The sequence below is a fragment of the Aulonocara stuartgranti genome (genome assembly GCF_965226115.1).
Source record: "Aulonocara stuartgranti genome assembly, chromosome: 16".
Taxonomy (NCBI): Eukaryota; Metazoa; Chordata; class Actinopteri; order Cichliformes; family Cichlidae; genus Aulonocara; species Aulonocara stuartgranti.
The window spans coordinates 32,822,237-32,839,530 of record NC_138952.1 but is presented as its reverse complement, the minus strand read 5'-3'; the positions used below and the strand labels follow the sequence as shown (position 1 = coordinate 32,839,530).

At 39.5% G+C, this 17,294-nt stretch overlaps 1 protein-coding gene and 1 long non-coding RNA gene across 3 annotated transcripts; both read right to left on the bottom strand.

Annotated features, from left to right (window-relative positions):
• Positions 1 to 4,260: 4,260 nt before the first annotated feature.
• Positions 4,261 to 4,956, bottom strand: LOC309691385. Its single transcript, XR_014271985.1, has 3 exons — positions 4,814 to 4,956; positions 4,576 to 4,675; positions 4,261 to 4,368 (listed from the first exon to the last, which is right to left on the bottom strand). It is a non-coding gene; the product is annotated as an uncharacterized lncRNA (long non-coding RNA).
• Positions 4,957 to 12,610: 7,654 nt separating this feature from the next.
• Positions 12,611 to 15,166, bottom strand: olig2 (oligodendrocyte lineage transcription factor 2). 2 transcript variants are annotated; one of them, XM_082508938.1, is made up of 2 exons: positions 14,713 to 15,166; positions 12,611 to 14,301 (listed from the first exon to the last, which is right to left on the bottom strand). In XM_082508938.1, the coding sequence occupies exon 2, from the start codon at positions 14,277 to 14,279 to the stop codon at positions 13,458 to 13,460; it is 822 nt and encodes a 273-aa protein (XP_082365064.1). In that variant the 5' UTR covers positions 14,280 to 14,301; positions 14,713 to 15,166; the 3' UTR covers positions 12,611 to 13,457. The 2 variants fall into 2 exon arrangements, with proteins under 2 accessions (XP_082365064.1, XP_082365065.1); XM_082508939.1 differs by lacking the exon at positions 14,713 to 15,166 and adding an exon at positions 14,388 to 14,568.
• Between the last annotated feature and the right edge of the window lie 2,128 nt (positions 15,167 to 17,294).

The window sequence follows — 17,294 nt, the reverse complement described above, 5'->3', positions numbered from 1 at the left end:
GATGGTGGAAGGGGTGGAAGGTTTTAGCCCTTGGGCCCTTTGTGAAAGAGAGCCTAAACGCTTCACTTTCAATAGCTGCACACGCTCAGTTGGTCACGGCTGTTTAAATACAGATGGACATTTACCACATTCATATTTCATGCTGCTAAATGCTTCATTGACACCTTTAACTGTTTCACGTTTTGGGGTTTTTGCACGGTATCACTCCGTTTCTGCATTATCCTGGTCTTTGCTGTTAATCTAAATGACTTTTAGAATAACTCTGTTGTTGTTGTTGTTGATGTTGTTTTCCCAAAGATAACACTTGTTTTGTTTCAGCTGTCAAATAAAAGTACTTAACCCTTTCATTGTGGTCATTTACAATGACCCCAAATGTGCACAGTGATTGTCTATTCTTATAGCAGATGTTTCTCTCTGAAACAATGCCAAGGGGGATTTGTAGAGTGTCTGCTAATAGGACAGTGTTAGTTAACCCACCCCACCCACCAACACAAAGTAACCTTAAAACCCCCCATCCTATTTAAGCGTGACAATGATGGATTCAGTCATACTAAGGAATCCCTGTCCAGAGTCAAACACACAGCTTTTTCTTCTTCGGCCCAAGTGACTGAGGGCAGGAGCACAACGTTATGTCTAAATGTTGTGTGGGAGCTGGTTGAGATAGTTCTTCTTAGGTTATATTAGTGGTGCAAGGCCAAAGGAGGGTTTTCAGAGGTTATCCCCATCTGTATGGAGGGCGGTGCAGTGCGACCAAAGTCACTGTTAAAGTGAAAGGCCATAGCAGTATGATGGATGAGGATGCACGTCCCAGAAATTAGACTTCCTGCAAAGAAGTAGTTGACACAGCCTAAAGGAGAGAAGACGATGACATGTGTCCTACTCTCAAAAGAAAAGAGACAACAGACTAAAGACTAGCAGCTGGATATTTGTGATGTGGGACAGGAATGAAAAACTTCTCTCGTAACCCTAACAAGCTTTTTTCTTTTGTATTTTAGTGGTTGAATGTAGTTTAATTGAAAATGGACCACATGTTTTTACTTTTGGATGTTAGATGATGATGTTCTGTCAGTAAAAACAAAAAAAGTAACTTTACTACAATTACGAGCAAAACTATGAATGCAAAAACAAAGACAGATGCTATTCACAACTAACTGAAGTGTAACTGCAGTAAGAGTAATGTAATGCACAGTGTATCACCAAACTGGCTGTTGTGAACATCCTTCATTGAGTCATGTTTTCTTTCTAGCTGTGTAGATTCGTAGCTTTGACGTGCATTACTGAGCAGTTTTGTAACAATCATCAAACAATCAGAACAAAAAAAGAAACAGGAGTCTTTATATTCATCTGTTTTCACATTGTCGTTGTCCCTTGATGCCTCCCTTTTGGTAATGTGTTATGGTCGGCCAGCTGGGACACCACAAGGCAGGAGCAGGACACGGTGCAAGGAACACATCTTCCAGATGACCAGTTAACACCACAGGAACTCACCAGGAAGTACTGAATGACACTAGTGGGGGAAGAAGGTGTGCAGCACTTTGATCACCCCTCTTTGCCACACTCTTACCTAAGAGTAAAAAAATGGAGGTTTGATACACTTTGAATCATGGGAAACTTTGGATCATGGGAAACTTGTTTCAAATCCAGGATTGTGAAAGTCCTGTGTTTTCCCCACCAGCTGATCACAAGAAACTTAACACAACGGATTTTACATTTTTCCAAATCTTGTCATGTCGGGGTGGCAGATGGATGTAGTGGATGTAAGATGATTCTTTGATGGACACATCTGTTAGCCTACACCCTGTATCCACACACACACACACACACACACACACACACACACACACACACACACACACGGAGTTACCTTCCCCCTCCCCCCTCTCTCCTATGCCTTACAACCTCCTCCTCAGCTCATTCACCTCCTACAGTGCTCCTGCTCCTCACAGACTCTCAGCGCATTAAAGTCCCCACTAGGACGGCAGAGATCAGACTGAAGCAGCCACTTTCCTTTCCTATTCAGCCTCCACTCTCTTCAAACCGCAGCAGGTTTGTCACAGATGTTTCCCAAACTTAGGTCTGGCCTCCCACTGAGGACAATTAACTACTGAGATAATGAGTGAGAGTGAGAAGTGACTGATACATCTCCTTTTTTTAACCATTTGATTAAATAAATGGTCAGATTAATGCAAAAACTTACAGTGTTCGCCTTCAGGTTTTTTTTTTAGCAAATCAGGTGACAGCCATTCTGTATGTGCTGCTAATTTGATTTATGAAACCGCCGACCCCAGGGAAGCAACAACTTGGAGAGCTGACATATGTTGCAGCGCAACATGATAGCAGGCTTCAGCAACTTGACAAATAGGGGTTGTAGTTATTAAAACATCTTATGGTGGCAGGACTGCACTGAAGCTGATTGGCCAAATCATCAAACCATAGAAAGGCAGCTTTGAAGCTAGTTGTTTTTATTCTGGAGGATTAAGTTAAACACGTAATGATGTTAGCATTCAACAAAAAAGTGGGATTCTTGATACGGGAAAACACTATCAGCTTTTCTTAGCTCTTCACTGCCAGTTAATTACAAACGGGAGTAAAGGTGCTCCAGCAAGTTAGTTTTCTCAGGAGCTGATTCAGTACCATGACCAATTACTTTTTAATGGCTGTAATGTTGCAATGCATCAAGTAACGAGTTACCCAACACAGCTTGCAGCGACAATCTCTAATCTCAATAAACATTTATGTTGAAATCATATCTGATCACCTAATTAACTAAACCAAGGTCCCAGCTGCCATGACAGTGTGTCATCAGACCAGTAAAAAGCCCAATACTGATCATTTTGTGAGAAATCATGGGCTTGTTTATGATTGATTTATTAAGAACGACTACAGTGTGTTTAGGTGCAAAGTTCAAGGGACTTTGTTGCATCTTGTGTTGATCTCTGGCTTTCATAGACATAGTTTATCTGGCACATGCTTTGATCATTGTGAAGAAATTTTCTCAATTTTCTCAAATTTGAAATTATTCAAATTATTTTAAATTATTATTCATGAGCTACCACATTTACAAGGCCTTTCTGCTTAAGCCTGAATACCTTGAAATTAGAAGCAAATTCCAAACGTGCTCAAATCAGACAATTTTAATCACTCTGTGTACCTTCAAGAAGTGAAATGTCCTTGTTTTAAGAGAAAAATCTGCTAAGATAACAAAAAAACTTCTTAAACTAATAAAATTCATGGCAAATCTAAATTGATCTAATCTTAATGTAAAAAGGTGTTTAATGTAAATCGAATACTTTTCTAAGACGTTACTCACTTTAAAAAAAGCACACTGCTTCTTACAGTGACAAAGGTCTCAGTGTAGATCTGACCCTTTCTAGCCAACTGCAGGACACCTGGTGTGTATGTGTCTCAATATCACTTTAGTTTCCCTGATTCCTGTCAGGGTGAGTCCCTTTGTCCAAAAGTCCCAGCTGCCAGCAGCAGTCAGAGCTGGCAGGACCAATGCCAGGGAACAGACGCGAACGTGACATGGTCAGCAAACCATATGGAACATAATTCACGGGGTATCTCAGAGTGAAAGTCACACAATATGAGAATAAAACGTGAGAATTTTTTAAAGATGTGAGAAAACAGGGAGCAGATAAAATTTCTTAGATAATTCTCACTTGTGTGCAGACAAAACTCGCAGCACTTTTCGTAAGCAGAACGACTTTAGAGTCACAATCGGGAAAAACACAGATTCCCTTTAACAGTGTTTCCAGGAATTTGCATTTATATTTTGAACTGTTTTATTAGATTATTTTCCTTTATTGATACGGTACTGTGAAATAAAACTTATTTTAATTCGATTCATCTCAATTTTATTTACATAGCACCAGTTCACAGCATCAGTCATCTCGAGGCACTTTATATTGTAAGGTCAAGACAGCAGCAAACAGAAAACCACAACAATCAGACCACCACATATGAGCAGGCACTTGGCGAGAGTGGGAAGGGAAATATCAGTTTTAACAGGAAGAAACATCCAGCAGCACCAGACTAAAGGAGGAGCAGCCATCTGCCAACACCAGTTGGGGGTGAGAGGAGAGACAGAACAAAAGATACACTGTGGAAGAGAACCAGAGATTAATAATAACTAGTAGTGTCAGCATTAATGACGTTAACGCCATAACCACGTTAATGCTGCAAATCTCCTTTAGCTCGTTAACGCGGATGACCCCGTGCGTGTGGTTGCATGGCGTCAATTTGTTTGCGCGGTTAGCTCTGTAGCAGCCCTTGGCATCAAGAACGACAGAAGAGTCTCTAACGGGTGCAGCCATTTATTTCCTCACCACACACGGCTCATTCTCTGGACGTTGAGCACCGTGAAAACTATAAAATAAGAAAAAATTGATACCCGTACAGTACCCTTTGAACTATAACAATGAGCTTAAGTTAATTCAGGCAAGTTCAAACAAGTAATTCTGAGATATACAGTCACAGATTAAATAAAACAAAAGGGGTTACTTCAAACAGCATCAAGGGATTACACAGTTCAGTTAAATAAAATATAACAACAGATCATCTCTCATCACATACCTCAGTCCGCTTGCCAAGGGTGCAAAACTCCGGTAAACACTTAAACACTTCGGCCCGTTTCTCATGGGGTGCTGCTAGCTTGCATGACACACATGTCTAGCTAAAAAATAGCACATGGATGTAAGTAACGTAAATAAAGAATAAAAGGGTTTTCAGATAGCTCACAATACAAACGCAGCAACATACCTTACATTAGAAACACACTTATCATACTTATCAAAGTATTATCGTAACTTACATGGACTTTGTACAACTTATTCCTGCCGCGACAGACTGCTCTATACGCGTTACGGGGCATGCCTCTGATCACATCTGTCCTTAGTGCGACTGCGCATACAGTTCCGACAACCCCCGCAAGGATGACTTATGGTACAGATCAGCGGTTCATTACAAGCTCGTTAACGCGTTAGCGCCATCCAGCCCCACGCACAGGGCAATCCGCGTTAGCTCGCTAACGGAGATTTGCCACGTTAATGCGGTTATGGCGTTAACATCATTTTAACAAGATTAACGCTGACAGCAGTAATAATAACTAATGATTAAATGCTAAGTGGTGTATAAACTCACAGAAAGTGAAAAGAGGTCAGTTAAGAAGAAACGCTCAGTGTATCATGGGAAGTCCCACAGCAGGCCTATTGCAGTCTAATGTAAGTAATTTCAGATTTAGTCTGATTGGAACGAAAAGTTGTCCCATGCTTAAATTCAGTTCATTTTAATTGTATTGATATATAGTGCCAAATCACAACCTCAAACCTGATCATCCATCAACCTAAACTTTTCTAATCAACAGCTCAAAAGACACAGGAACACAATGAAAATGAATGTGTCATTATATTTGATATTTCTTCGTGTGTATGTATGTACATATCTCATATTGGATGACAGGTGCACACACCATAGCATATCATCCTCCTGAATGGATTTAGGAGACCCACATCTTGGAATCATTCAAAGTGCTATCCAACCACTAGACAACTGGTCCCCTCTGGACCCCATCACACCCCTCTGAGACCTCTGTTTTTCTGCGATGGCTAATTCATATCCCAGTCCGGCCCTCCTCAGATTCACTTTGATGTTTAATCCCATCCTGGCTGTGTCCTCCTTCAGTCCACGGAGCTGCTCGGCCAGTCATGAATATCCAAAGGTCTGCTTACTTGACAGGATTATCCCCCCTTTCAAAGCCACTGAGGACAATTCTTCAGCCACAAAAAAACACACTCAATGGATCTTCTGCTCTCTCGCTTTGTTTCTTTCATTTTCCTTCACTCATTCTCTCTCTCCCTTCTGTCTTTGTCCCACTGGGCTTTTACTAAATGCATTGATCCACCCAATCGAAGAGTTCATCTGCTGCGCTTCGTAGATTATCGGATGTACACACAAAAGTAAAGACAAGCACCACTCTGGGTTTTTTTTAAGAATTTCACATAAATATATGTATGAATGCTACTCAATTCCACAACTTCATAGTTTTTCTTGCGGTATGCAGAGCTGTCTAGCATAAAAATACAATGGCAAAACAAATCAAACAGATGTTTAACTTAACAGGAAGGGGCCCTGATTCAAAGGCTAACAGTCCCTCAGTCTCAGTTCAGCATTTCTGTTGGTAGACTTGATGAACATGCCTTGTAAAATGTACAACTTTTAGAGCAGCCAATACATTTTTAATACACTTTGTCGCTCTTAAACAACAAACAACACTACATGTAATGCTAATGCCTGTCACAAATCTGCCAAGTTTTAGCTAGCTAGCGCTGGCATTGAAATTGGCTTTGATAACATACCTTGGTTCTATTGTTCCTTCATTTCGGAGACATAGCCAACATTGCAGCAGTTTGCAGGGTTCCACACTTAACTTTTTGCCACTGGACGCTGATAGTTTACTCAACGTAGTCGTACTTGTCAGCACAGGCAAGTGGGTGAGTATGGAGAGCACCATTTGACACAGCACATTACAGTTTCTGTTTCAGCTGCGCTACTGCTAACCTCAGTTGTTTAGTGCAATGAAAGCTAACCTGAGGGTCTAGTACATCTTCTGATTGACATGCTCCAAGCAGAAGACGTGTTACACCCTCAGTGTACAGACTGATTGTCCTTCGATCAGTTTTAAATATGATACATCTCTTTACACAGGACTGTATAATATACCTGGCTACTGGTTTGGACAATATATGATGTAAAACATAGAAACATCATGCAAGAGCTGATTTCTTGTTCTCACACTATGTTCACTTGTAACTTTGAATGACCAACTTATCAGAGTAGCTGCACATGCAGACCACTGCAAAAGCCTATCTTACCCAGAAGTAATCCAGTAACCCAGAAGTAATCCAGTACTCCAGTAAAGTTTTTATTAATGCTGACCACATTATGATGGTTTCCATCACAAGGCTCCTTATTATGAATGAAAAGCCTTCTGAAATTTATACACTTCCAGACAGCTGGAAAAAAAATGTTACTGTGAATTGACTTTTAAAAACAACAGGCTAATTTGTTGCAGCTAAATTTATTAGTTTTAGACTAAAACTGTGATTTGATTGAAACTGTAAATGTTTCTTAAATAAGTCAATTATATTTATTTTTCTGGAATCATAAATGTACATGAAAACAAACAAACAAACAAAGTAATTCCAAAGATCTTAAACCCTTTTTTCACTTTGGTACAACAACCTGATAGTTTTGAGTACATTTGTTCTTTGGGCTTAGTTGATTGAAACTTTCTAATTGTTTTACAGTTTTTTCAACTTGTGCATTTTGGCCAGTGAAATAAAATACAATTTCTACTTACACATAACTGAAAATTGGTTTCTTATGTCCTCATTTAAAATATTACTTAATAAACCTTCACAAAAAACTTTTTTATTACGTAAAATTCACCACAATCAAAAGCTGATTTCTTTAAGGTTAAACCAAGATTTTCACGTCACAATCAACGTACTAGAAATAAAGACACATTCTCTTTTGAAGGACAAAATGTATTATGGTGCATTTTCAAAACAAAGGCTGCCTTTTATGTACATAAAATACATTAAAAATTATAAAATAAAGCACTGAAGTCTTCATTATCTGAACAACAGCTGCAAAAGAAACAAAGATCAAATACACTAGACAAAATTACGCAAAATTTGTCCCCTTCTCAACCTTTTAAAGAGCTTAAAAAATATGCTGAATTAAAGATTAAAGATATATTTAAAATATAAGATTGGTGATGTAACAGCAATTAATATTAACATTTCTAACACTGTGATTATGAATCAATATGACAGACAGAACTCTTTGAACAATGAAAGGGGGAGGGGGCTCAGATACTGTTTTTCTAATTTCAGTCAAATTAAAGTATTTCCTTCCCATTACAATCTAATAAATTCTTTACACCTCCCTGGAGTTTGTCTGTGTCTACATGTCTCTTTGGCTGATCCAGTGCTTTGAGATCTACGTGTCACTTTCTTTATTTCTATCTCCATGAACAGTTTCTGCAGTGCATCAAAGGTGTATTTGAGCCTTCTAGGATCACTCAAATCGCAAGTATAGATCAAGACAAACAACATAGCACATGCACGTGCGATTGATCACAACTCATTAAGGAATTTCACACCATTAGTGACAATTCCACCTGCATGTGGTGGCTGCAGAGTGTAATGTGATGACAAACACTGGCATTGTACTTACTGCACATACTTCACTGCTGAAGCGTGGTAATGGCGGACACAGGAATCAGTGCTGAGTGACGTCATGTGACACCATCACCTTTGACTTGAAGTACATAGTTACTTAAGAGGAAATTGTTTCTATAGATTTTTTCCACGTAAGTAATTTTTCATTTTAGGTAAAGTGAAATAAACAGTTTCAAACCGGAAATCCCAGTTTACCATTGCAACAATGTAAAATTTCAATTCAACTAAATGACATGGACACTTCACTTTTTGTAGTGTAGCACAACCTACTGATTTATTTAGTAAAATTACCAATGTAATGGTAACTGTGAATATAGTGGTAAACATTTACTAATTGATGCAACTGTACTGATTAAACATAATTCCAGTTTGGGTTTTGGTGACAAACACCTGCTCTGCTTTTAAGATTAAAACGTTCCTTTCTCATAAAGTTTATAGTTCAGGCTGGAGCAGGTGACCCAGAATCATCCCCTATAGGCGTATGCTGCTGGAGGCTTCCCATGATGCAGTGTTTCTTCTTCATTTACCTTTTTTTTTTTGCACACTCTGCATTTAATAATTAGTTATTACTAATCTCTGCCTCTCTTGCACAGTGTGTCTCTTGTTCTGTCTCCCTCCCCTCAGCAGCAGATGTTGCTTCTCCCTGAGCCTCGATCCGCCAGAGGTTTCTTCCTGTTTAAAGGATGTTTTTCCTTCCCACTGTCGCCAAGTGGTTGCTCATAGGGGGGTCACCTGACTGCTGGGGTTTTCTTTCTGATATTGCATGGTCTTTACCCAACGATGTAAAAAAAAAAAAAGGGTTTTGAGGTGACTATTGTTGCAAATTGCTGCTATATAAATAAAATTCAATAAAAATGAATATTAATCTTTAAAAAAAAACTTTTTTTCTAAAACTCAGTAGTAAATCAGTACAATTATAAAACACAAAATTATCAAACATAGCCTCACTTCCCATTGCTCTGGTGTAAGTGGAAAACATGTGTAAATACTAGGTATCCAGTTCCTGGTTAACAGTGACATCATGATATAAATGCTGATATGCTGCTACATTTACAGCTAAGCAACCACTTGTTGCTTATGTATCTATACAGTGACTGTCTCTTGGTGTGTTAGAGTCCATCAGTGGTTTAATGCTGGTAAGAACTGAGCAGATGAAGCTGTTGGAATAAACACCAGTCCCATGGGAAAGGGTGACCTCTGAGGTCTCATATTTACCTTAGAGCTTCATCTATTTTCTTGTTAGAGTTAAATCCTGCCTTTGTCTCTGACAGCTTCTCTGTTTGATTATCTTCTCTCTCTTATTCCTCCTTTTCTCCAACATAGACTCTGTTTCTCTTTCTGTTTTTCCGCCACCTTTGATGCATCCCACCAATGTTTAATCCTTTCGGCTAACACAACATGATACGCAGTGCTGAAAGGGTGTACATCTGTGCAGTGTTTTCAGGAAGGTTTAAATCCAGTTACAACAGTGTAAGACTGATGGCTCCCCTTCTGTCCAAAGTTATGAATATTTAAACTGTCACAGAATCAACCTCACGCTCTCAGCACCAATGGATAAGTCAGCCTGCCACCAACAGTGGATAAGAAGCTGTTTATTCAAATCCAGACACTAGGACATGAAGCCCAGCTGCTATTGGCCAGAATGTTCACGCGGAGCTGAAGAGATTCCACCCAGTGAGCTTCCCTTTTAACTTTAGGCACATGTTTGTCTGGATGGATCTTGAAAAACTAACAAAATTTGAAACAAAAACAAAGACAACAGTGATTAAAAACTAAACTAAAGTTCTTACACAGGATATGAACCATGAACTGCCTGAAAATTTTGTGAACTGTACCTGATAGAGAGACAACAGGTTTGTTGTATATTGTATATTGTTGTATAAATGGAAAGGCATTCATTCATTTGCCACAACACCTCCTTCTAATATGATGTTTTTTCTCTTAAACAGGACAGCACAGCATCTTTGTGTGAATCTACCTGGGACTAAAGCGTTATGATGCATTAAGAGTAACTACACTCTTTGTGTTATGATCCGATCCCATCTCCAAAACAGTAAATATTCCTCAAAAAGCACATTTTGGAAGGAACTTAGCTGCTACTACAGGTCAATATTCATATAGTGAACATAACACATCATTGTTGCCTATTCAAATATCTATTCAGGTCCACGGTATCTTCCTTTACCATGCTGTGAGCACCTATATCATGTGTGTGTGTGTGTGTGTGTGTGTGTGTGTGTGTGTGTGTGCGCAAAGTTTAACAGTTCACTGCAAAACTTTTTTCCTTTATTTTGTCATTTTGTCATTTAACTGTAGTTCTCATACGGTGCCATTTGTTATATGCTAGCAACAAAATAATCAGCAAAACTCAGGAAATATGTTGGGCTCTGTAACTGAGACAGAGGCAGAAGAGTAATGGGGTGGTGGGTGTGGGTGAGTGTGTGGGGGGCTTTCTAATTATTTTTGAAATGTAACACTTTTTAATCCATGTTAACTGCATTTTGCTCTGACAAATGGTGCTTGGACTGCTCTGGTGTTGGGACCCCTGAGGAAAAGCAGATGTTTCCAAGTGCTGTATGTGCCACTAAAAAAACTATAAATCTCTTTATGCCAAAGTCTAAAATAAAATGATGTCAACTGAGAAGAAGAATTGGATCTACTATTACAAATAATAATAGTAAAAAAAAAAAGCTGTAAACAAAAATAGAAAGTTCACAAGACTAAAAACCAAAAATGAATGACAAAGATCTTCAGGCTTTCAGGCAGAACTGCTTATAAAATAAAATAAAATAAAATAAAATAAAATAAAATAAAATAAACAAATTAATAATAAAGGTGTAATAAAGGTGCAGATGTGCTCAACTGGCCTGTTGTTTATGATGATGATGATTTTTTTTTTTTTTGGCACACTTTCTCATTGTTATATGACTCACTGGGACCATAGTAATGATATTAGTAATGATATTAGAAACAAAAAGTTAAAATGCATGCTTTAAAAGAATGACAGCCTAAAGGTAAGTGCACCTGAACTCCCTACAAATCATTGGTGCCCCTCACACACAGGTGTGTTTTTTTTAAATGCTTCTTTTCTTGGGACTTTGGAAATGTGTAACCACAAACCCAGAATCCAGGGAACTTGTGAAATATGTGAAAGGTGATAGAGTCTGTGGAGAGGTCTGATTCAAAGACCAAAGAAATTAGATGGCAGTGTACTAACTGATGTATCAACGCTGAAGGCAAAGCATTGAGCGTGCAAGTTTTGGGAAAGCCACAGGCATACGCTGAAACTTTGGAAGAATTACTTCTTATAGCTTATCTGTAAATAAACTGTTTTTGTTGCATTGCGCCAAATTACCTCTTACTCTCGAACGTCCTACAAAACACTGAAGGACTCTGAATAATTCAATTCCAGTAATGAGATGAATAAACAAATGCATGCATGAATATTCAGAGATTTAGTCATATCATTCCAGCTTCAAAAGCTTTTGGAAAATATTGCAACAGCATGCACAATCTGCTATGCAGCTGCTTCATTTTCCTAAAGTCCACCGGCGTTTACTCATCGCTGGCTTCTTATTGCCAAAAGAGCTTTTTGTGCTCATCTTTAGCGGCTGTTTACACTCGTGCTTTAAGGTGGCTATTTCAAATGCTGTATTTTACTCACATTCTTGCTGCACAGGTTGGAAATTAGTATTCATGTGAGCAGATGAATTGTTCAGGAAGAAACATTCAGTTGGACAGACAGACAGGTGTCAGTGGGCTAAAAGTCATCACTGTTTGCTGAATGAAGCTCATTCTCCACCAGCTGAAGCCACATTGTGCACAACTGTGAATAATTAAAAACAGTGAGTGTCATCCAGCAGAAGAGACCAGCTCTGAAAAGTTTCTTTCATGTGGCAACATTGCTGTTGGCTCATAACATGACGAAAAATTACTTTGGGCACTCTGTTATAAATCCGAGAAAACGTTTATCGTCAAACTTGTTCTTTTTAATGAAGCCCTTTTTCATAAGATGCTCGTAACTGCTTGTATATAACACCAATAATTAGGCTGAGATTTATTATTTAAATGGGCGATATGTTTATATTTTTATTTTTTATTTTTGTTTTTTTGGTTGACAACTGAATCTAAGCCGATTGGGTTTTATATGGAGTAATAATGAAAATAAACTGATTCAAAATAAAAACTTTTCTTAAAGAGTGCTAAGGTGTTTTAGCTGAGGCGGAAAACTTTTTGTTCCCATGATAAACGTTTAATTGGCCTTGAAGATCTAAACACTACAATTTAAAACGAAAACAAAACAAGTTGTGCTTATGATGTGTAATTTCGCTGGTTATTATGTAATAATACTGAATAACCCTGTTCAGTACTGCCCTCCTGCTACAAGCTATAAACGCTGCTTTTAGTCTCCTTTAAATGTATTTATCCACAAAAAAGAAAAACAAATAAAAACAAAACCACCACAAAATGTTTTTCTCATTTCAATATTCATCTTTATTTTACATTTCAAACCCCAACATAATCAGAGATTCGTCTGAACGTCCCCTCCAAAATAAGTAAATAAATATCATTTTCAAATTTTTATTTTTATTTTTTTTGTAATTAAAAAAATAAAGAAGTGGTCGCTGTGTGCGTCTGACAGTGAATAACAGCCTACCGAGGAGAAAATAGGGAGAGGAGCATTGAATGAGGCGGACAGAATAATTATAGCAGGTGCAAGATGTGAGGAGGTGGGGTGGCGGAGTCTTCCTGGACATTTACAAGACTCTAATATATATCTCCGACTATTTAAACAGAACAGCCCATCTAGATATTTACATCCTATATTTGTGGTTTGATTCAACTTTTGGGGACTTTTTTTTTCCTGCGGTACCACAGAACGGGAAAGTATTTTTGGAATAAATGTGATCTTCAACAAACTGCATGGAAACACGTATGTGGGCCATGACCGATTCCCAGTCGCAAGAAAACGTTTGTGTGTGTTGCAGGAGCTCTGTGAAGAAAAGACCGGTTAAAACAGAGGTTAATTACTATGAAACACCGAGTTAGTTTCAAAAACACCGAAGTCCCAGTGAAGAAAACCAATGCATTGGTCTTATTAAATGCCTCCGTTGACGCAACGGATTCGGCAACAAAGATAAATAAAACCACGATAAAGTTGGGAGATAAGTCTTTAACACCCCCCGGAGAAAAGTTCAGCTTTGCTTGGAGTCACTTAGAGTCGCTGGTGAGCCTCGGCATGGTGACGGTGCTCATGCTGGACACATGCGGAGGCGGGACTTGGCACATGCTGCACGGACAGGGCATGCCGGTGCCAACGCCCCAGTGCTGGAAACTGCTGCCCAAGGGCCCCGCACTGGCAGTGGGCGCTTTGAGAAGTCCGTGGTGGGGTCTGACTGAAGTGACGGCGGAGATACCGGGCGCGGAAAGAGAGGCAGTGGAGACAGCCGCCGACGGGAGGAGAGGGTGATGTACCCCGGGGTGCGATGCGTGAGAAGCCGCCGGGTGTCCCGGCACGGGCCCCGCGTGTGTCATAGTCCCACATGCTGACGGGTGGAAGCCGCTGTGATGTCCGCTACTGCCGTAGATTTCACTTACAAGCCGCTTCATCTCTTCCAGAGAGTTGCTCAGCATCAGGATGTAGTTTCTCGCCAGCAGCAACGTTGCGATTTTGGAGAGTTTACGCACCGACGGTCCGTGCGCGTAGGGCATGACCTCCCGCAGCCCGTCCATGGCCACGTTGAGGTCGTGCATTCTTTTCCTCTCGCGGCTGTTGATCTTGAGGCGGATCGCCTGCAGCTCGTTCTCCGAGAGGAGTTTACGGTCTTTCTTGGATGCCATCCGGAGCGACAGAGAGTCCTCGTCGAGGGCGGAGAGGCCACGCAGACCGGGGATCTCTGACGGAGAGTCACTCTGCGTAGAGGACACAGCGCCGGAGAAGCCGTGCACAGACTTCTTCAAAGTAGACATGAAGATGTCGTCCACCTCGGGAGAGGACGGTCTGCTTGACACGCGGCTTGTATCTGAGTCCATGATCCGGGTCTCACACGCTAATCTGAGAAAAACAACAAAAAAGTAAACTTCTGAGTTACTTTACTGAAAGTTCAAATCCACATGTCGACCAAACCAAGCTCATCTTACCCATTTCGATTCTGATAATGAGAATCTGCTCATTTTTAAAAAAATATTTTTAAATCAATGTAGGCCTCATAAAATATGTTAACACAGAGGAAACTTTGTGATTTAACTTTGATATAACACAATCACAGAATGGAAAAAGAAAGAAAACCATATAAAAGTTATTTGTTGAGTTCCCCATCTTTTATATGCAGCAGCCAGTAATCAGCGTCCTATTTTATTTCTGGATATTTTTTTTCTGAGAATAATTAAAGCAGAAACACAATCTGTGTATACTGACACTAATTATCAGGATAACCTAACAGAAAATAAATAATAAAACACCTACCGAGAGTGTTTGCAGGCGCGATGAAGAGAAAAACCTAAACGTCAAATCCACTTGTTACTCCAAGTCGCATCTGACAGCCCATTTGGCACGCCTGCGTGCATATGCGGGGTTTTATAGTGGGCTGGGGTGCACAGAGGCCGGGTCACCAGGACAACGCAGTTTCTGTCCAAGCTGCCTCCCAGCGACCAATCAGCTCCGCGCAGAGGGAGGAGAGAGGGAGAGGAGGCTGACGGAGGGACCTCCAGCCTGATGTAATTACCAACACCCAGCATCACTATTAAGTGAAATCAGACACACTCCGTCCTACATATGGGCCCTTCTTGTGAAAATATTGGCCCGTGTGTATGGATAGATTTTTATTACAATAAGCCATGGAATAAGACGCATTTCTTTCCCTTTATAAGTGAAAAATAATTAGGGAAAAGCAATACAGTAAATCAAACTTAAAAAAAAAATAATAATAATTGGCCTAACGTATATGAAACCTTTTTTTTATTATTGCGATTAAATTTAATTTAAAATGTGCTTGAATTCCATGTATCTTTTTTTTAATGAAGTAGCCTAAATGAGATTTCAGTTTGTTTTGATGATGAATTCGTTTTTTTTATATATATATTAATAATAAACAATAAAAAAAAAGGAGAGTCAGTGTCGTCCCTTCGGCTGAACACAGATTACCAATCGAAGCCTAATAAGCAGTGCAATATGTTTCCTGCTTGCAGTGTTGGAGCTAGTACGGTGTTTTCCGTTTGTACCCGCTGTCGGGCCAGCAGCTGCCGTTGAAGTGCATCTTTAACGTTAATTAATGAAGTGTGTAAAATTGTCTTTAACCGTTATGATCCGCAATATTTCAATTAGACTGCAGTGAGCCACAACTGCGTGGCCTGCCGCTGGCGGTTATCTGAGCCGTGACATAAGGGCCTAAACCGGTGGTCTGCACTCGGACCTAACTGAAACTGACAGCATGCATTGTGCCACAATATGACAAGTGTTGTGCAGTCGGACGCAAAGAGCCCTAATTGCCTCTACAAGTTTATCTGTTTTCATAAGGGTGAGTTATTGGTTAAATAAAAGGCGGGCTGAGGAACACCTCTGATGGGGTTAACATTTGTAACCTAGGCCTATAGATACTTTGCACCAGGCGAAACATACATAAAATAATTATTAGTTTTTCTAGTATTATTTTTCAATCTTTCTCATTCATCATATATATATGTGTGTGTCTGTGTGTGTGTGTGTGTGTGTTATTCATTTAGAAAAGAAATAGCACCAAGGGAAAAAAAACAAGCAAACTAGCAAAGCTAGAAAGAAAAAGCACAAACAACTTCAGAATAGGGCAATGAGAAAATGAAAAAAAAAAGTTTTAATTTTTTTTTTTTTAAATTGATCTCTTCCTTATTTCAGCTAAGTTTTCGTAAACGGAAGACTGTTGCCATAGTTACCCTCCGTTTTAGCGCCTTGCGCACTGATTTAGGAAGCTAGTTGACCGGAACTAAGTTTGTGCGGAGTCATGTTCGATTTGACGGCCAGTCGGAAAATTTGGCATTCCAACCGTCATCTTTCAGTTAGGAGCCCTTCAGGTGTCAAAAAATCAAGGTCATTAGCGGGTGAGTGTGCTTTAGCGTGCCATACACACGCGCACACGCACGCACACGAACCCACCCACCGCCCCCGTTTTTCTCCTCCCTCTTCCTGATCCTATGTTTGCTAGTTTGGCTCCTCCATTGCGTTCGCGTGTTTAGGCCTGCTCCCGTTAAATAAGATTATGCTAATGAAGTGGCATTTTAAATAAGGAGGTTTGTATCCTTGCCACCCCCCTGCTTCATTAAACATTCCCACAGTCTCAGTGTTGCAAGTGGATTCACAATGAGACACATGCTCTCCTCTTCCGCAGGGTTTTCTTTTTACCTCTAGCATCCTCATTTCACTCTCTACCACGAATTTGACCTCCCAGCAAGAATGTAACGACAGCTTGAAACATTCTGGAAGGTTGTCATAATTTCAATTATGTATTTATTTATTTTACTTATTTATATAGAGGTTATTTTTTGTTTTTAAATAACTTTTTGTGCATAACATATTTTTCTTAATGCATTAACAGAAATTGATTTTTGGTATGTCAGTGAGAAAGGCTGATATTTCAACAGGGAAAAAAATAAGTTTCGGGCCAATTCCTAAGTTTCCTAAGATTCAGAGAAAACCTATACAGCTCTCTGTGTGTGTTTTATATTGCAGCAGCTGGAAACTGCCCCCCAATCCACATGTTTGCAGTTAATTTACCTCAAAATTATTTACAAGTATTTTCTATATTGCCAGAAAACAGCACTCAACAGGAAAGAGAGTATTTGTGAATAAATAAATACCAAACCTGATTAATAATGACCAAGCAGACAGATTATTGGCAGATTATTATTTTATTTAAAAAAAAAAAAAAAAACAGACAACAGCATTGCACCCATGTGATTTCCAGACCATGGGAATAAATCTGTTTCTTTAGCAGCCTCCGCTCTTCTGGTTTCATTCTTTGCACCAGATTTCTAAACCTGGCTGAGGATTTGCGCTCATTCAGCCACAAGTGCTTT